This window comes from Dendroctonus ponderosae, unplaced genomic scaffold (genome assembly GCF_020466585.1).
Source record: "Dendroctonus ponderosae isolate FM_Combo_2020 unplaced genomic scaffold, Dpon_F_20191213v2 Dpon_F_20191213_6, whole genome shotgun sequence".
NCBI classification, from domain to species: domain Eukaryota; kingdom Metazoa; phylum Arthropoda; class Insecta; order Coleoptera; family Curculionidae; genus Dendroctonus; species Dendroctonus ponderosae.
Window position 1 is genome coordinate 8,610,405 of NW_026018814.1, and position 20,056 is coordinate 8,630,460.

At 40.3% G+C, this 20,056-nt stretch overlaps 1 protein-coding gene and 1 long non-coding RNA gene across 2 annotated transcripts; one reads left to right on the top strand and one right to left on the bottom strand.

The window, feature by feature from the left end:
• Positions 1–352: 352 nt before the first annotated feature.
• On the bottom strand, positions 353–1,081 carry LOC125504806. The gene is made up of 2 exons (XR_007281704.1): positions 685–1,081; positions 353–620 (listed from the first exon to the last, which is right to left on the bottom strand). It is a non-coding gene; the product is annotated as an uncharacterized LOC125504806 (long non-coding RNA).
• On the top strand, positions 386–19,989 carry LOC109545005 (dynein axonemal heavy chain 10). The gene is made up of 25 exons (XM_019915474.2): positions 386–629; positions 2,102–2,251; positions 2,304–2,498; positions 2,658–2,723; positions 2,778–2,839; positions 2,896–3,126; positions 3,222–3,514; positions 3,570–3,750; positions 3,850–4,089; positions 4,143–4,333; positions 4,464–4,662; positions 5,018–5,265; positions 5,325–5,469; positions 5,536–5,737; positions 6,258–6,455; positions 6,605–6,933; positions 7,403–16,609; positions 16,811–16,968; positions 17,247–17,525; positions 17,582–17,830; positions 17,893–18,380; positions 18,439–18,570; positions 18,722–19,101; positions 19,155–19,334; positions 19,433–19,989. Exons 1-25 carry the CDS (start codon positions 386–388, stop codon positions 19,727–19,729), a joined length of 14,544 nt encoding a protein of 4,847 aa, XP_019771033.2. The 3' UTR covers positions 19,730–19,989.
• Positions 19,990–20,056: the final 67 nt, after the last annotated feature.

The following is a 20,056-nucleotide window of genomic DNA, read 5'->3' on the forward strand; positions in this document are numbered from 1 at the left end:
CTAATACGTCTGATTTAAAGGCCCTGTGAAAACATTTCTCAATCTGTTCCATGAACCGCACGAATTGCATATCGTTGTGGCTGATCAAGGCCAAAAAGTGTATTCAGTTAAACCTGCGTTAGCATGTACTTTTGAGCGAATAAAATTGTGTTTCCCATAAAAATTTTCGTTTTTTGTTTTGAGTATAACTATTTTCCTTCCAAGTTCCCAAACATCCCAATAAAACGATCAAACTACCGTAGCAACTGTTGTGTACCGCATATGCAGCTGTTTGTGGGTCGTCTCAGCGACACCGATAATCAGTAAATAAACTTTCATTTTTTTTAGTTGTTAAATAATGGAAGTTTTTTCGTTTTAATCGGTTTAATTAAACATAAAATAATAAATGTCGACCGACTTTCGGAGGGAATGGGTTAAAAACACCATCACGAAAGTGTTCGGGCTTAGTTCCGGCGATTACTTCGAGAACATGATGACCAGCGCCGACGAACTTGAGGACAAGCTGTCTTCTTACCTCGAAGACGATCTGCTAGACCAGGAGCTGAGTAACACGAGCAACCGGTTCTTCTACGTGTTTAGAACCTCTTTCGAAAAATTGGTGGAGAAAGAAATTTTGGTCCCTGAAATCGGTAATTTTCGCTTTTACCTAACTGCTGATTCTGCTAAATTATTAAGATCTTTTACCTGTTTATGTAGTTGAGCTTATTTTATAAATGTCTTTTTAAACAACTTTTTTAAAACGCTTTTCGTAAATTGTTTAAAAGCCGCTCTCTTGGTTACCATGTCAATATAACTAGTATTCGATGTTGCGTATTTGGATCCAAAATTACCTGCCTATTTCACTTTATTTAACATTTTAAAAACGTTATTATAAATTTATTCATATGTAGGTATTTTTGCGGTAAATCTGATGTTCATGAAATATGCTTGGTGGCTTAAAATTCTGTTGCTACAGTTAGAATTTAAAAAAAAACGCAGTTAAAGTGAACCATTTCAAGGTATTTAAAAAAAAGAATCAATTGAAACAATTTATCCAATAAATATAATAAGAATTTGCCTGTGGGTGTACCACAGGCAAAATCAGTAACCGATTGAAACAAGTGCAGTAGACATTTTCTAATCTCAAAAGGGTTGAGTTCGCGACGCATTCGATTATCGCGATATTCGAATTAGTGAAAATAAAAATATTGTTTTCCATTTACATCATCACATCCATTAATTGCTATTGCTACTACTAATGAAAACAACAAACAAATATTTTTTTACCAAAAATGATCTATTTTAGGTTGTTTGATATTCTTCTTCAAATGTTCAGTGGCCTGTTCTTTTAGTCGTTTCAACAGCAGAATGTCGTGCATGAGGCATCGAAAATAATTTAATGGCAACAAGATGCTTTTCTTTTCCTTCAAGCGCAAGGGTTTTTTTGTCTTTTTATCACTAAATTTAAGATTTGGCTCTTTATTGGATGAGCAACACGCGGCCCGCGAGCCGCTTGCCGCCCATGTTAATGCGGCCCGCCAAGCATTTCTAAAATTGAATTGATTTTTATCGACTTTCTTCCATCAATATGTATATTGTTATAAAACCAATTATAATAAAATGGTAGTTGATACTAAACCGAAACAATTTTTTGTGATGAGTTACTCACTTGTCGGCGTTGTTTTTAGTTGTTTTCAGATTTATTTTTCAGTATTAAAATACTGACAATCTTAAGGTATTTTCTGCAAAAAATTATAAAATAAATTTTACTAGAGATCACTCGACTCCTTCGTAGCTTTGTAAAAAGTTTTGAAATCCGTTTCCAGCTTCGAAATTGCAAATTGCAATTTCTCATTGTTAAAAAGCTGTGGTTTTTTATGTTTGACCGAATTTTTTTCTTGCTTTACTTTCTACTCAAAAAAGCTCTATTTTCAAGAGTTTCACTTAAAAATACCTATTTAATACTGTACACCTAGCTACTTTTAAAAGCGAATTACCTACTCTTATTTGTAGAATTTCAGGATATAGGAAAACATGCACTCTGTAATTACAGTTTTATAAATATTCGCATAATTATACTGACTTTATTTACTTTCGGCGAAAATACATATTATATTTGTAGTAAGAAAAGAGCCCCCCCAAGAAATAATCCCGCAAATGACAGAAAAGCCTAAGAAAAGAAAAGGCGGCAAAGAAAAATTGAAGAAAGGCGAGAAAAAAGGAAAACGCTCACGTGCTGCTTCTCCTACAACAGATACAGCCCAACCTACAGGTAATTTTGAATAGAGTTCAAATTAACCGTATAATCAACTTTTTCTTCAAAGAGACCGAAACTCAGTCAAACGAAGCACCAGAAAATCCTGATCCTGGCACCGACAATGCTGAACAAGATGCGGCTAAACCGGATACAGCAAATGCAGTTGAAGCTGGATTAGAAACCGATTTAACCGAAACCGAAGCTTCAACACTTCCATCTGCAGAAGTTACTGATGTTGAAGTGTCTGATTTTGAAGAAACCGGTATATTTAAAAATATATTTATCAAGTCGGAACTCTCACTGTTAATGAAAAACAATTTTTTTCATTTAAAAGACAATTAATGAGTAAATTAGATAAAAATGCAGTTTAACTCAAAATGTAAGATTAACGTACATTGTGACTCTGAAATTTCAATTTTAGGTGGCAAAGATAAAAAAAAGAAAAAGAAAAAAGGCAAACAAAAAGGCAAGAAGAAGCAAGTGGAAGGTAAACTTTGATTCAGTAGTTATCCCACAACGCTTAACTTTCCCTTTGTTTTAGAGTCTGAAGAAAAACCTGCAGAAGAGGTGAAAGTTGAAGAAGACGAAGTCATTTACGTGCCTGTAAGTTGTACCTTCCAATTGCGTTAACGGTTCTTCATATCTAGTAATCATTGTAGAAAATTACCCAAGAATTAGTCGTTGACTATACGTTAACGGGTGGTTTTGACTGGATTTCTGAAGGTGTAGTCAATACAGATACCAGATTCGTCTACTTCTTTAGACGAACTGAACTTGGAATTCCCAATTTCGAAGCAATGGATGACGCCAATATTGAAATGCCACTCTATATTAGCATAGGCGTGGTCAATGGCAATTTTATCCAAAGTGTTTCGTTTTTAACACAACAGGTCAGTATTGCTTCCAACTTCGGTCATTAGGATTCAAAACGAATGAATCTAGTTAGTTTGTTGTATTCATAAGTAGCTTAATCTGCCCTTTCCAGTTGTTTCTGCCACTTTTCAAAACAACTTTTTCCGAAACTGTTGCTTCAAAAAGATCTAAGTTGAACATGAAAGCATCAATTTCCTCGCATACGGATGTGCACGATAAAGGCGATTATCGGCGAATGTCCATGAAAGTGGTGAAAGAAGCTAAACATCAAATGCAGCCCTTCGCTGTGGGTAAATCCATTAGTAAGGAGCTGGACCAAGCGGAGGGAGACCATTCGAAGTCTAATACACCGCTTAAAGATGAATTGCTCAATGAAATTGCCGGTTTTGGGACGACTCTTCAATGGTAAGCACTTAAGCGAGAAGCGCTGAGTAGGGCTTGAGTAAGCGCGGTTTTAAAGGGTTTGCGAGCACATTGAAGATGATATCGACCTACCGATGACCGATTTATCGGATATTCTTAAATCCGATCGACCAACCGAGGAGTTGATTAGGGATCCGAAAGTTATTGATACTCTCGAAGATGCCGTAATGGGCTGGGAAAGACACATTGTTAAAGTAATTGATAGTTATCTGGCTAAGGTAAGTCAATATTACCCATTTTTTCCAGTAGTGCCAGCCCTACGCTGAAGAAGTGAATTGTTGTATTGATACATTTCATACAATAAACTTCTCTTTAAGACTCCTGTGGGCAATGGGCCGCTTCCAGAGTTCGAGTACTGGCACGAGAGAGAAGCTGCCTTTAGTTCCATAGTGGAACAGCTCAAGAAGCCAACTCTCGTCCACATCTCCGAGCTACTCGACTTGGCAAAGTCGTCTGTTATTGACGCATTTATTCATTATCAACTGGACCTTAAAAGATACTATGCAGAAGCCAGAGACAATGTCAAGTTCCTGTCGACTATTAAGAGGCATCTTAAGGTGAAGATCCAACCGTAAAGTAGGTATAATTAATGCGAATTGATGCCATTTAGGTGGTAAGCGAAAGCTACGACTTTCGTAAAGTTCGCGACTGTATTCCGGATCTGATCGAGGGTTTGCACCTAATATGGGTTCTGTCGAGATACTATAACACAGACGAAGTGATGGTACCGTTCATGGAACGCATTGTTTGGTGTCTACTGGAAAAAGTTCGGAAAGTTTTAGACAGCAATGTAATATTTAGGTAAATATGCTACAAGTAAATACAAAAAAATCTGAGTAACTTGAAGTTTAGCTTGAAGATTTTCGCATTTCTCTTTAAAAATCAGTTGAAGTTGTACAACTACTAAACCCCTCATATTGTATCTCTTCAGAAAACCGATCGCGGAAGTGAAAAGGATCACACTAGACGCGGCAGATATGCTGGATACTTGGAAGTCTTCGTATATGATTACCAGGCAGAAAATTGAAGACTCTGGAAAAGGACAGCGATGGGAGTTCGATAAGAGCAAGCTCTTTGCATCCTCTGACTATATGGCCAAAGTTTGTAGGGATATTTACAAATTTGCCATGGTAAGACATCAATCCAGAAATAAACACTTTATTAGATTTTATACGCCCGAAACTAAAGTAGTCGAATTTCGCTTTTTCATTTATTAAGTTCAGGTAAAAGGTATATTATTTGAAGATTTTTCCATAATGAAAAGTTTAAATCACATTTCTCTAATAATCTTTAAGTTGGCGTTTTCAATAGTCGCAAATTTCAAAATATCTTCAAGAGCGTCCCGGTTTTTATAACTTAGCCATGCTCTTAGTGTCGCTTAGAATTATATTTATATTATAATATCTCTTAAAATTTATAAAACGCTCCTTGTTTTTTGCGATTAAAATTCTCTAAATTTTAATTAAACATCAATTTTTCCATTAGACTGTAAGCCACTTTAAAAACATATTCGGGCCTGAGCTGAGGGCTATAGTGAGCGATCCTCAGACGATAGACAATGTGGCCAAGAGAGTGGACAAATTGGCTGTACACATTGAAAGTATCGACTTTGATATTTTTGACCAAAATAGCAAAGAAAATTGGGACGCTGTCCTCATTAACTATGAGAGAGAAGTGCGAAAGCTGGAGGTTGAAGCCGTTAGCTTTATAGATCAGAGTTTTAAAATGATCAGGTATTAATATCAATCAATCCCATACTAAAACAGTTTGCCATTAACGACCAATTTCATAGGTCTTCAGAGGCTGCTTTGGAAATGATGCTGAAATTCAAACACATAGAAACTCGGGAAGTAATTCAGAATAAACTGATGCAGAAGTTCGATGTGATATTGGATCAGTATACTCGAGAGATATTGATTGTAGACGATAATTTCACGGTAAGTATTGAAATTAGGTCGAAAATGTTGAAAAAGTTGCTTAAAATTGCTGGTTTATATCTGTAGAGAAACAAACGGCATCCGATACTCAACAAAGACATGCCTCCTAATGGCGGGGCAATATACTGGGTACGTTTGCTGTTTTACAAATTAAAGAGGCCCATTTTGAAATTTCAAAATGTTCCTGAGCTTATGAACTCGATGCTGAGAGAAGAAGCTTTCAACTCGTATTTGAAGTTGGCCAAAGAATTGCGTAGCTATGAAGAAGGTATTTTACTAGTACAAATGCAAGAAAATTCAAATTTGACGTCATACTTTAAAAAAAGTTATTGAGGCTGTAGTTGAAAACGAAGTTAAAGTACCGATTTCATATTAACACCATTCTCGAGCATTTAGAGATTATGAGAACAAGTGTTCGAAAGACACGAAACAGGTCAATGTTTAAGACTATACCGCAAAAAGATACAGGTTTACGGTAAATTATAGATAAAAATGGGAAAAAATCATGTAATTGCAATTCAGGTGTTAATACTTGCACACTAATAATTTGTTTGAATAAAATTAACTCTTAGACATTGACTGAGTGATCAATTGATCTTCTGATCTTAACAAGACTTGGATACATTCTTTTTTCTAATTGCCTTCTATGCAAAAATTAATTTCCCGTAAAAAAATAGCTCCAAACCCTATTTATAGCCTGAACATAGCCCTCCTTTAAGATCACCCTGAATATCTAAGAATTATGCCTAAGATTTAATTTTGCCACTGAACATTTTTTGCGTCTTTAGTGAAACTGGAAGAATGGTTGGATACCTATGGTCCAGTGTTGGAGAAAGTTATGCAGTACGATATTTTGAAAATATGTGACTCACCTAGGAAAAAAGCATTTTTTAAGCCACATAAAGGATCAGTTACGCGCGTTAACAGTTCTCAAATCAAAATAGGATCGATTCTCAGTGGAGGCAAAAGCCTGATACCAGTGAAAAGTAAGTATGAAGTTTTTTCTATTAAATAAACAGGAATAGTGACGAAATTTATTTGTGAACGGCTGATTATGTTGAGCACATAAATGTAGGCTTTATTGCTTTCCATCTGGAGAATGGAAGGAAAATAATCCAAATCAAACACCTTGTAGGTGGTAAGATGCCCATGAGATCATCCATGCTGAGCCATTCAGCCCACACCTTGATGGATCGAATCCAGTCTCAAAAAAACTTGACCTGGCATGAAATTATGGGCTCAAATATAATGATCGACTTTGGTCTGAAATTTGAATTAAACTTTGACGAATCCCTATGGAAATGTTTCAAGTGCATTGAGATGTTTGAGCTGTTAAAGTTTTCTTTGCCGGAAAATCTCCGACTGATTGCAATGCGCAAGGAAAAGTGCTCGAAAAACGTCAATGCAGTAATTAGAATGTTAAAGAAGTATAATGATATCATAGAGAAGTTAACACCGCCGCAGGTAAGCCAGACGCGTATAATCAATTGAAAAGTTCAAAATGTTCAAGTAAATGCAGAAGATATAGATTGATAATAATCAGTTATACGGCCCTAGACGAATGGGGAAAATTTTTGCGAGTCTATTAGAAAGCTTTTCCAACCTATTGTAGATTATACACACACACATATAGACGACTAAGTTTCTCCTAAACTTTCCCTCACAATAGCTTAACATTGTTCCTAAAAATAATCGACTTTTTAATAATTACAAGCGCCCCGCTCACGTTCAGTTGTATTCATTATCTTATTAAACTGTAATGTTGGTAGCTGAAATCTTCCTTATTTAGGGTAATTATTCGGTACCATTAAGAATCATTACAGTGCTAGCAGAAATTAATTTCTCTATGTGCATATTGGTGGTCATTATCTTGAACCCATCATATCACTGTCTCCAACTTTGCAACTTGTTGGATCATTTCTTTCTTTCTCAGATTATACTACTAAAAGGAAAACTGCAAGATGTGGAGCTCTACGTTCAACAGGGTCTATCCCGCATAAAATGGTCCTCGTTGAGCATCTCTGAATACGCAGCAGACTGCGAAGGTCTTATAACAGCGCTGAAGACTTTATTTGAACATATCGAGCACATTGAAAAGGATTTGTACAGACGACTAAGAACCCTGCAATCGGCGAATCTCTTCGACTTTGTGCCAGTTAAAGTTAACCCGATGAGACTGCCCTGCAAGGAGTTTTTCAATACGATGTACAATGCCAGAACTGAAGCTGTAGCCAATCTTTTGAAGGTGTATGAGTCGTTTGGGCCGATAATGATTAAGTTGGAATATCTCGTTTTGAATACGAACACGGGAAATTCCCCCGAAATGTACAGTTACTATACGTTTTGGGAGACTGAAATTTATCGAGCTCTTACAACCATGACCATTAAAAATATGGAAACGTTTGCTTCGAAATTTGAAAATAAGGAGTTGTTGTTCCAAGTGGATGCGTTGGTGGTAACACCCGAAATTCTTCTAAGACCGACAGCCACAGAAATATACAACATTATTATAAGAAACTCTCACGATTTCTTTGATAGGCTCCGGCTGTTTCCTCGGTGGATGCATGAAACTTGCATATTGTGCAAACCCATCCAGAGAGAGAAGCAGGAAGAGTTCTTATACTCGTTCCACGATGAAGTCATGAAGGTTCCGGATATAGGCGATGCTGTACAGAAGCTTCAGGATGTCTCCCATAAGTCCATCATTAACGTGCACAAGAACCTCCAAAGGTGGAAGAGGTACAAAATGTTGTGGTCTTTCGAGAAGGAATCCACCTGCGAAAGGTTCATGTCGAGCATGGTGACCTTAGAGACATATGATGACAAGTTCATGTTTTACCAAGATATCGCCCAAAGCATGGTGAACTATCGGGATTACGTGGATATAGACTCTGTCCGCTTACATTTACGCCCGTTATTGAACATTATCGCTCAGCATTGCATCGAATGGAAGGATACTTTGGGAAGGCTATTGGACAGCGATACCATGAACAAGATGGTCGAAATGAAAGCAACCATTGAAACTCTCCATGCTACAGTGAGGCAGAACATCAAAGGCCTTGAGCGGTTTAAAGCTATAATGCAAGCGATCGCCACTATAAGAAAGAACAACATACAAGCTGAGCTCGATTACAAGAAGTATCAGGAAATCTACTCTATGCTCAGACAACATGATATTAAATTTGATCCCGAGCATGAAGCTCTGGCCTTTCAGCTGGAAAAAGACTGGCAGTCGCTCCTTCTCTCTGGGCTGTATCGAGAGCAGACTCTCGAATCTACCAAGGAACGGTTTGCTCTGCTTACTCTGAGTGAAATCAACAGCTTTATCGATGTTCTAAAAGAGTTCCTGGAACGGTTTATGAGCCAAGGCCCTGGATCAGTAGGTGAGGATCTGGATGCCGGCATAAAACTAATGGATGAATACAAAATTGAGTTTGACAATTTGGAAACTCGAAGAATAGATCTAGTTAATGCCGAGATGCTTTTTGACATCCCTCTTGCAGACTACTCGGATTTTATTAAAGCCAGGACAGATTTCCAAGGCATGGATGTGATATATAAGTTGTACAAAGCGCAGAAACACGCCAGGGAGTTGTGGGGTAAAACTCTGTGGGCAAACCTGAACCCCCAAGCTCTACTGGATGGAATTGACGGATTTTTAAAAGAGTTCAGAAAAATTTCCAAGGAAATTCGATCGATGCCGGTGGGATTAACCTTGGAATTGAAAATGAAGCAATTTCGTAACTCGGTGCCTTTGATGGTGGCTCTTAAGAACGAAGCTCTGAGAGACCGCCATTGGCGCCAATTAATGGATAAGACTGGCATTGTTTTTGATATGGCGCCTGATCGATTTACTCTGGACAACATGTTCACTATGGAATTGCATAGATTCCAGGATATGGCCGAGGAAATTATTAATAACGCAATTAAGGAACTCGCCATAGAGCGGGGAGTCACTGAAATTGCGGAAACGTGGAAGGCGATATCGTTTGTAGTGATCAAGCATATGAAGGGAAGTGAGGATCGCGGGTTTATAATCGGACCCACTGAAGACATAATGCAAGTCCTTGACGACAATTCGATGAATCTTCAAAGCATGGCCGGCTCTCAGTTCGTAGGACCTTTTCTGCCACAGGTTCAGAAATGGGAGAAAACATTGGCAAACATCGGGGAAGTTATTGACGAATGGCTGGCAGTTCAAAGGAAGTGGTTGTATTTGGAGGGAATTTTTGTCGGCGGGGACATCAGGGCCCAACTGCCTGATGAAGCCCGAAAATTCGACGACATCGATAAAGCCTTCAGAAGAATCATGCTGGAAACTGCCAAAAGGCCGATTGTTCTTGAAGTTTGCGCTCTGCCTGGAAGACTAGAGGAGTTTCAAAACTTAGAAGCCGGACTCGATCGGTGCCAAAAATCCCTCAACGACTACCTGGATTCCAAGCGAAGAAGATTCCCCCGGTTCTATTTCGTCTCAACCGAAGAACTGCTGTCGATTTTAGGCAGCAGCGAATACACAGTGGTCCAAGACCACATGATTAAGATGTTTGATAATATTAAATCCTTGCGCTTTTCAACAGACAACAACGACAGAGTGATTGCTTCAGCCATGGTCTCTGGAGAAGGAGAAGTGATGGAGTTTCGCACTCCGGTCATGATAGAAGGAAAAGTTGAAGACTGGATGAACGACGTGTTGAAGGAGATGCGAAAATCCAATAGATTCATCACCAAGAGCGCTATTTATTATTACGGTAAAATTCGCAGACCTCGTACGCAGTGGATGCTGGAGTATCAGGGAATGATTTGTCTGGCCGGCAGTCAGGTTTGGTGGACCGCTGAAGTGGAGAACGTCTTTGCAAAAATCAAGAAAGGAAACAAGAGAGCAATGAAGGAATACTTGCAGCAATTGAATGCGGGGTTGGAGGAAATTGTTTTCACAGTACGAGCTGAATTAACAGCAAATGATAGAACGAAATTTCGCACGATTGCAATCATTGAAGTCCATGCCAGAGACATCGTAGAAAGCTTTGTCAGGGATAGCGTGATGGATGCTCAGGAGTTTGAATGGGAAAGCCAGCTTCGCTTCTACTGGGTGAATAATTTAGATAACCTCTGGGTCACTCAGTGTACTGGATCATTTGAGTACGGCTATGAATACATGGGCTTGAATGGTCGCTTGGTTATCACTCCCTTAACTGACCGGATTTATCTTACAATCACTCAAGCTTTGATCATGCACATGGGCGGCGCGCCTGCCGGTCCTGCAGGTACTGGAAAAACTGAAACTACCAAGGATCTAGCAAAGGCTATGGCCCTGTTGTGCATTGTCACAAATTGTGGGGAAGGAATGGACTACAAAGCCATTGGAACCACGCTTGCGGGCTTAGCGCAGTGTGGTGCCTGGGGCTGCTTTGATGAGTTCAACAGAATCGACATTTCGGTTCTTTCGGTCATCAGCACTCAACTTCAAACCATCAGAAGTGGTTTGATGATGAAGCTGGAACGGTTCACTTTCGAGGGCGTGGAAATAGCTCTGGACTCCAAAGTTGGAATTTTCATTACCATGAATCCCGGCTACGCTGGACGGACTGAGCTTCCAGAATCAGTCAAGGCGTTATTTCGACCGGTTGTGTGCATCGTTCCCGATTTGGAGATGATTTGCCTAATATCCCTGTTTTCGGACGGGTTTCTTGAAGCCAAAGTGTTGGCTAAAAAAATGACTGTGCTCTACAAACTGGCCAGAGAACAGTTGTCGAAACAGTTCCATTACGATTGGGGGCTGAGAGCTTTGAACGCGGTCCTGCGAATGGCTGGAGTGCTCAAGCGAGCTTCGCCTGATATCAAAGAAGCTCTAGTTCTAATGAGAGCTTTACGGGACATGAACCATCCGAAATTCGTCTATGAAGATGTGCCACTCTTTTTGGGCTTGATCAGAGACTTGTTCCCGGGCATGGACTGTCCTAGGGTGGGCTATCCAGACTTTAACGCTGCAGTGGAAAAAGTGTTTGCCGACGACCGTTACATAGTCTTGCCTTATCAGGTAGACAAGGTTATTCAAATGTATGAAACTATGATGACTAGGCATTCGACAATGTTGGTGGGCCCGACCGGAGGCGGTAAAACTGTAGTGATAAATGTTTTATCCAAAGCCCAAACCTTGCTGGGACTGCCGACGAAAATTAACACCCTAAACCCTAAAGCCTGCTCAGTGATAGAGCTCTACGGAATTCTGGATCCTCTGACTAGAGATTGGACTGATGGGCTACTATCAAATATTTTCAGAGAAATGAACAAGCCCACCGAAAAACCCGAGAGAAGATACATTTTATTTGATGGGGACGTTGACGCGCTATGGATCGAAAATATGAACTCCGTTATGGATGATAACAAGCTACTAACTTTGGCTAATGGAGAACGAATTCGATTGCAAGTCCCTGTATGCGCGTTGCTGTTTGAAGTTGGAGATTTGCAATACGCTTCTCCTGCAACGGTCTCGCGCGCCGGTATGGTTTACGTGGACCCGAAGAATCTGGGCTATCAACCCTATTGGGATAGATGGGTAAATTCACGAAAACACGAGCCTGAACGGGAGGCCTTTTCGGAATACTATAATAAAATCGTTCCCGATTTAATGGCATATGTAATGGAAGGAACATTGGGAAATAAGCAGGTCTCTCCCTTGAAAACGGTCATTCCGCAAACAGGCCTTAACATGATTACTCAGCTATGCCACATGATAGACGCCATTTATCCTCAGCCGGCTGAAGATACGAGACCTCCAGATGAAGTGGTGGACACTGATTTGATTAATGCAGTATTCACCACGTCCCTGTATAACTCTGTTGGGGCTGCTCTAATTGATTCCTGTCGCTTAGAATTTGATGAATACATGAAGGCACAGATTTCCATGCTTACATCCAATGATACAATAGAGAAAAAATGCGATTTAATTCACATGCCAACCGCCTGTGCCACGCTCTATGACTATTTCTTGGACTTGAAGGAGAAGGTTTGGGTGGCCTGGGATTGGCTGGTTCCTGAATATACCCACGACACCGATCAAAGATTTTCGCAAATTCTAGTTCCCACCGTGGACACAGTTCGCGTAACGTATATCCTGCAATTAATGAATCAAATCAAAAGACCCATTGTTCTAGTGGGCGAAACGGGTACATCGAAGACTGCAATTATTCAAGATTTTCTTCGTCGCTTGGACTCTGATGTCTTTATTCTGTTGAATATCAATTTTTCTTCGCGGACTTCGTCAATGGATGTTCAGATGAACTTGGAATCTTCTGTGGAAAAACGTACAAAAGAGATATATGGTCCTCCAATGGGGAAGAAACTGATTTGCTTCATTGACGACATGAATATGCCTCAAGTTGATGACTACGGCACTCAGCAGCCCATTGCATTACTGAAGCTTCTATTTGAAAAGGGTGGGATGTACGATAGGGGGAAGGATTTGAATTGGAAGGTGCTCAAGGATATTTCTTACTTTGCTGCCATGGGAGTAGCCGGAGGCGGCAGGAACGAAGTGGATCCGCGATTCATCTCCATGTTTACGGTGATGAATTTGGTTTTTCCCACCACCACCACTTTACATCGTATATACTCTTCAATATTATCCGGTCATTTATCGGCGTTTGACGAAGAAGTTCAAATTGCAGATACATTGCTGACCATGACTCTGAACCTCTACAACACCCTAATAGTTCAATTACCGCCAACACCAAGCAAGTTTCATTACATTTTTAACATGCGCGATTTGTCGCGGGTTACTGCCGGTTTGTGCAAAATCACTCCAAAGTTTTTTCAAACCCTGCCCCAAATCGTACGGGTGTGGAGAAACGAGTTTGTAAGAATATTTTGTGATCGGTTGATCAACGTTGAAGACCAAAAGCTTGTGCGTAATGAGCTACTAGAGCAAGTAAAGAAATACTTTCCCAAGCCGCTGAAACAAGAACAGCCCAAAGTGGATGATGATGACTTTGTTTTCGTCCCTGATGATCCTCAGGCCGAAGCCGAAGAAAAAGAGCAGGTGGATGTAGTGGAATATACCATGCGCGATCCATTGCTGTTTGGAGATTATCGCAACGCCACCAATGAAGGCGAACCGAGAGACTATGAAGACCTGCTTGATTACGACGCTATATACTTTTTGTTCCAAGAAATTATAGAGCTGTACAATGAGCAGAAGGAAAAGTTAAGCATTGTGCTTTTCAACGATGCCTTGGAGCATTTGACCAGGATCCATAGAGGGCTGCGCTTAGAAAGAGGACATGTAATGTTAGTGGGAGTTGGTGGCAGCGGAAAGGGAAGTCTGACCAAACTGGCAGCGTTTACTGCAGGGTGCGAAGTATTTTCCATTACTCTTTGCCGAGGATATAATGAGGCAATGTTCAAAGAAGATTTAAAGAAGCTTTACTCTCTACTGGGGATCGAGAAAAAACCGACAGTGTTCTTCTTTACAGCTGCTCAAGTCGTTGAAGAAGGCTTCCTGGAGTTCATCAACAATATTCTAATGATTGGCTATGTGCCTTCGCTGTTCACCGACGATGACAAGGAGCAAATTATAGGACAGTGCAGGGCTGCAGCTGTGAAGGCTGGCTATGGGGTGGGGAAAGATAATGTCTGGCATTATTTTATAAACACTTGTGTGGATAATTTACATGTAGTGCTGTCCATGTCTCCTACTAGCGACGTCCTGAGCAAGCGATGCAGGAATTTTCCAGGATTGGTCAATAATTCCACCATTGACTGGATATTTCCCTGGCCTCTTCAAGCCCTGTTTGCGGTGGCTTCAGTGTTTCTTAAAGAAAACGTTAACATTCCCGAGCAGTACCGAGACACTATTATAGAACACGTTGTTCATGTCCATCAGAGTGTTATTGACTTTACCGCTAATTATTTGATAATAATGCGGCGAAAGAACTACGTCACTCCTAAGCACTATCTGGATTTCATCACTACCTACTTGAAGCTTTTGGAAGAAAAGGGAAATTACATTAACGCCCAATGTGACCGGCTGAAGAGCGGATTATTGAAAATCGAAGAAGCCAGTGGAGAACTAGCGATTTTAAACGCCAAACTGGAAAAGCAAAAAGTTGTTGTTGGAAAAGCCACTGCAGAATGCGAAGAAATGTTGGGAGAAATTGAAGCTGGCACCAAAGTAGCTACGGAAAAGAAAGATATCGCCTCTTTAAAAAGCACGGAAATAGAAGAACAAGCCAGAATAATTAGCATTGAACAAGCAGACGCTGAAGAAGCACTGTCCGCAGCTTTGCCAGCGCTTGAAACTGCCAGGCTCGCTTTAGCAGATTTGGATAAGGCGGATATAACGGAAATTCGCTCTTTTGCTACTCCACCCGAACCAGTGCAAACTGTATGCGAATGCATAGTGATACTAAGGGGCTACAAGGAAGTTTCCTGGAAGTCTGCGAAGGGAATGATGGCGGAAGCCAATTTTCTGCGTTCTCTGCAGGAAATGAACTGTGATGCTATCACCCAAGCTCAGCAAAGAGCTTGCAAAGCACATATGAAGAAATCCTCTAAGCTGGATGAGATGTCTTCTATCAGTAAGGCCGGTTTTGGGTTGCTCAAATTTGTGCAAGCTGTATTGGGGTATTGTGCGGTCTACCGAGAAGTGAAACCCAAAAAGGAGCGAGTAGAGCAGTTGGAAAATGAGTACAATACTGCCAAACGCAACCTGGAGAAGCTCTACAGTGAAATTGGCAAATTGGAGGAAGACCTGGATAAACTCAACCAGAAGTATGCCAATGCAATGAAGACCAGACAAGAGCTGCAAGAGGAAACGGATATCATGATGCGCCGTTTGGAAGCGGCGGACAAACTGATTTCTGGATTAAGCTCGGAGAAAATTCGATGGACCGAAGATCTGAATCAGCTCCATATAGAGAAAGAAAGACTAGTGGGGAATTGCTTGCTTTGCTCGGGATTTTTAGCGTATTGCGGTCCGTTTACTTTTGAGTTTAGGCGAGATATGGTCTATGTCGACTGGCAGGATAGTGTGCAAACTAGGCAAATTCCTGCATCTCAACCATTTAAGCTGGAGACACATTTGACTACTGATGTTGAGGTCAGTCAATGGGTCTCTGAATCGCTTCCCCCAGATGAATTGTCCATTCAGAACGGAATATTGACCATAAGAGGTTCCAGGTTTCCTCTCTGCATTGATCCTCAGCAGCAGGCCTTGAACTGGGTGAAAAAACGCGAAGAAAAAAACAATATGAAGGTGCTCAGTTTCAGCGACAACGACTTTTTAAAACACCTGGATATGTCGATTAAATATGGAGCCCCGGTGCTATTTCAGGATGTTGATGACTACATCGATCCTGTAGTGGAAAATGTCATACAGAAAAATGTGAAGATCCTCGGAGGGCGTGTGTTCGTCATCCTTGGTGATAAGGAGGTGGATTGGGATCCTAACTTTAGACTCTACATGACTACTAAGTTTGCTAATCCGATATTCAACCCTTCAGTGTATGCAACTGCAATAGTAATCAATTATACTGTAACACTGTCTGGGTTGGAAGATCAGCTTTTGGGTGTGGTGGTTAAGAATGAAAGACCCGACTTGGAGGAGCAGCGAGAGCTGCTCATCAGCGAAACGAGCGAAAATAAGAATCTTCTGCAAGTTCTGGAAGATTCGCTGCTTCGGGAGCTATCTACCACTACCGGGAACATGCTGGACAATGTCGAGCTAGTTAGTACGCTGGAAAACACCAAAAGCAAAGCGACGGAAGTGATGGAAAAGCTGGATTTGGCCGCACAAACATCAAAAGACATTGATAAACTCAGGGACGTGTACCGCCCTGTGGCAAGAAGAGGAGCTATCTTATTCTTTGTGCTTTCGGACATGGCAGGGGTTAATGCTATGTACCAATACTCGCTTTCTTCATATTTGGAAGTGTTTGCTTACTCGCTGAGAAAGGCGTTACCCCACACCGTCTTAGATAGGCGATTGTTCAATATCATCAACATGCTGACCAAGAATGTGTACGACTATGGATGCACTGGCATATTTGAGAAACACAAACTTTTATTTTCGTTTCAAATGACGGTCAAATTGGAACAGAGCACTGGAGCTGTTTCACAAGCCGAGCTGGATTTCTTCATTAAAGTAAGTACAACGGACTTAGGCCATAGAAGAAGATAGAATTTTTTTATTTGGTGATTGTTATTGATATTTTTTACATATAAATATATTATTTGTTACGGTAACAGATATATGTGACGATTGCCCGATTCAGAAGCAAAAATTTTGCGTTTTTATATATTTATCAAACTGGATTGCAATTAACTATGTGACTTGTCTCTTTAGGGTAGCGTGAGTTTGGAAAAGTCGAGCAGAGAACGTCCGGCATCTTGGTTGAGCAACCAGGGATGGGAGAACATTCTAAAACTCTCCACTGATTTCCCTCTAATGTTCGAAAATTTGCCTAATCAGATTGAGAGAAACGTTGAACTATGGCAGGAATGGTATGTAATTTAGCAGACTGACCTGCTGTTTTATCTATAGCTTCAATGCTAAATCGCAGATGTTTTTTCTATATTCAGAAGACCAAAAACAACTTATCAAACACAGTTTGCCTCTACTTTGCTTAGAATATTGTGTTGTTTCGAATTGAATTTGTCCTAAAACTTGAGTAAACAAAGTTTCTGTAAGATTGATCAGTACCTACTTTTAAACCGATATAATTATACACGTATAAACTTCAGTTGAAGACTGCGTGCACACAATCTTTATTAAATCCTAGGTATGATATGGACGCTCCAGAAGCCATGGATTTTCCTTTCGGCTACAAGGAGAGACTGAAACCTTTCCAAGTACTTTTACTGTTAAGGTGTTTTCGCGTGGACAGAGTATATCGAGCAGTTGGAGACTACATAACGGAAGTGATGGGAGAAGAGTATATAATGCCCCCGGTTATTAGTATGGACAATATCTTTGAGCAATGCAGCCCCACTACTCCTGTGGTGTTCATTTTAAGCCCCGGCTCTGATCCTACAGCAGAACTGATGAAGTTAGCAGATAGGTAAGAAGTTAATCTAACACAAGCATGGGGATTTAACCAGTTGTATTTTACCTTAGATGCGGCTTTGGTGGCGGAAAATTTCGCTACTTATCCTTGGGCCAAGGCCAAGAGCCCACAGCTCTGCAGCTGTTGGATACCGCTATATCCAGAGGACAGTGGCTAATGTTCCAGAACTGCCATTTGCTCATATCTTTTATCAAGTCGTTGGAGAAGCATATAGAAAAAATTAGTAAACCGCATCCAGATTTTCGACTTTGGTTAACCACTGATCCAGTGGCGACATTCCCAATAGGAATCCTCCAGAGGTAGGTTTATTTTTTTAAATCCTATTCGGATAAATTGGAGTAAACACATGCTGGAATTTCAGATCACTGAAAGTTGTAACCGAGCCTCCAAATGGATTGAAACTGAATCTGCGCAATACCTTTTTCAAGATGCGAGCGCAACTGTTGGATTCCTGCGCTCATCCGGCGTTTAAGTCATTGGTGTATGTGCTGGCCTTTTTCCACGCAGTTGTACAAGAGCGCAGAAAATATGACAAAATCGGCTGGAATATTTGCTACGACTTTAATGAGTCCGACTTCAATGTGTGCATTCAAATTCTGGACACCTACCTGACGAAAGCGTACAAAGCGAAAGATTCTAGAATTCCCTGGAATAGCTTGAAGTACCTAATTGGGGAAGTTATGTATGGCGGGCGGGTGATTGATGACTTTGATAGAAGAATTGTGAAGACTTACATGGATGAATACATGGGAGATTTTCTGTTTGATACTTTTCAACCGTTCCACTTTTATCAAGACAGCACCGTGGATTATATTATTCCACCCGAAGGCACCAAAGATGACTACATTGGTATTCAAAGGAGTTTTTGATTTGAGGACGACGAAGAGTTAACACTCTTACATTTTAGCTTTTATTGACGAACTTCCACTAGCCAATAGTCCTGAAATATTTGGTCTGCATTCAAATGCGGAAATTGGGTATTATACTCAAGCCACAAAGGAAATGTGGAATATTCTGATTGAACTGCAACCTCAAGTTTGTAAGTTGATATATTAATGAATATTTATACTTGTCATTTTTAAGAATTTTCTCGTAACTGACTGGTAAAAGTAATTTGAATTTTACAAGTTGATTTATTTACGAGTGTTTCCATAATTTCGTTTTTATTAATAAACCTATTTAATGCTTAGCTGCTTCAGAAAAAGGTATCAGCAGAGAAGAGTTTATTGAAGCAGTGGCGAACGATGTCCTAAAGAAGATACCTGAAGAATATGAAGTATGGAAAGTGCGACGCTACTTCCAGCGAATGATGTCGCCTACTATAGTGGTGCTCTTACAAGAATTAGAGCGATTTAACAAGTTAATAGCCACCATGAGAAGATCGTTGGTGCAACTGAAGAAAGCTTTGGCCGGTGAAATTGGTATGGACACTGTTCTGGATAATGTGGCCTATTCTTTGTTCAATGGCCAATTGCCGGCTAGCTGGAGAAAACTGGCCCCAGCTACTTGCAAGAACTTGGGAGGATGGATGGAGCATTTTGAAGCTAGACAGCAGCAGTATTTTTCATGGGTACGCAATACGTCTGACTCAGATATTTTTGCCTAATAAAATTCACTTTTTAGTCAACTACTGGAGAACCTACAGTGTTATGGATCTCTGGACTGCATATTCCTGAAACTTATCTCGCAGCATTAGTTCAAATTGCCTGCCGTTTGCACAACTGGCCGTTGGATCGGTCCACCCTGTATACTTTTGTTACTGAGTATGTGGATCCAGCTGATGTGATTTTGCGACCTGCAGCAGTAAGTACATAAACGATGTTCGCTATTTTCTGATGCCCTAATTTTGACCTGTTGGAAGCTTGTAATTGAGGCAATAAATAATTTTAATAATCTTCTAGGGTAACTGCTTAGTTCACGGACTCTATCTTGAAGGTGCAGCTTGGGATGTAGAGAACAACTGCCTCAAAAGATCAGCACCGAAGGTGCTGATTGAAAAACTGCCCGTACTTGGAGTGGTGCCCATTGAATCATTCAGGCTCAAGCTTCAAAACACGTTGCGAACCCCCGTATATACAACATCCCTAAGAAGAAACGCTATGGGGGTTGGTTTGGTTTTTGAGGCGGATTTGAGAACAACAGAACACATCAGCCATTGGGTTCTGCAGGGAGTGTGTTTAGTGCTAAATACGGACTGAAACGCATTTATGTGTGATTGGAACTTAGGTATTTGTTTGTTGTTGTCTCTTGGACGTTTTTTAGTTTTGGTGTTTAAGTGAAGTGAGACAATGTGTTAGTATTATTTCTCTTAAAGCCGCTTTTGAGGAAGACTTAAAATTCGTACAAATTTAACGAAAAGACTGAAAAATATTACTATGACTTCCATTCATCAAGCCGATGTGTAATGCTCTAAATCTAGAACAGTTCTTGTTATTTAATAAAAATATTTTCAATAGCAGGCGATTTCAGTTTTATGTAAAGTAGGTACTTTCCAGAAATTATTTGAACTTTTGAAAATTAATCTG

Bases quoted from the DNA above. Each gene is read 5' to 3' on its own strand.
- LOC109545005 (XM_019915474.2), top strand. From the start codon at position 386: ATGTCGACCGACTTTCGGAGGGAATGGGTTAAAAACACCATCACGAAA. The intron at 4,090-4,142 runs GTGAAGATCCAA...GATGCCATTTAG, and splicing joins CTATTAAGAGGCATCTTAAG to GTGGTAAGCGAAAGCTACGA. The intron at 19,102-19,154 runs GTACGCAATACG...TTCACTTTTTAG, and splicing joins AGCAGCAGTATTTTTCATGG to TCAACTACTGGAGAACCTAC.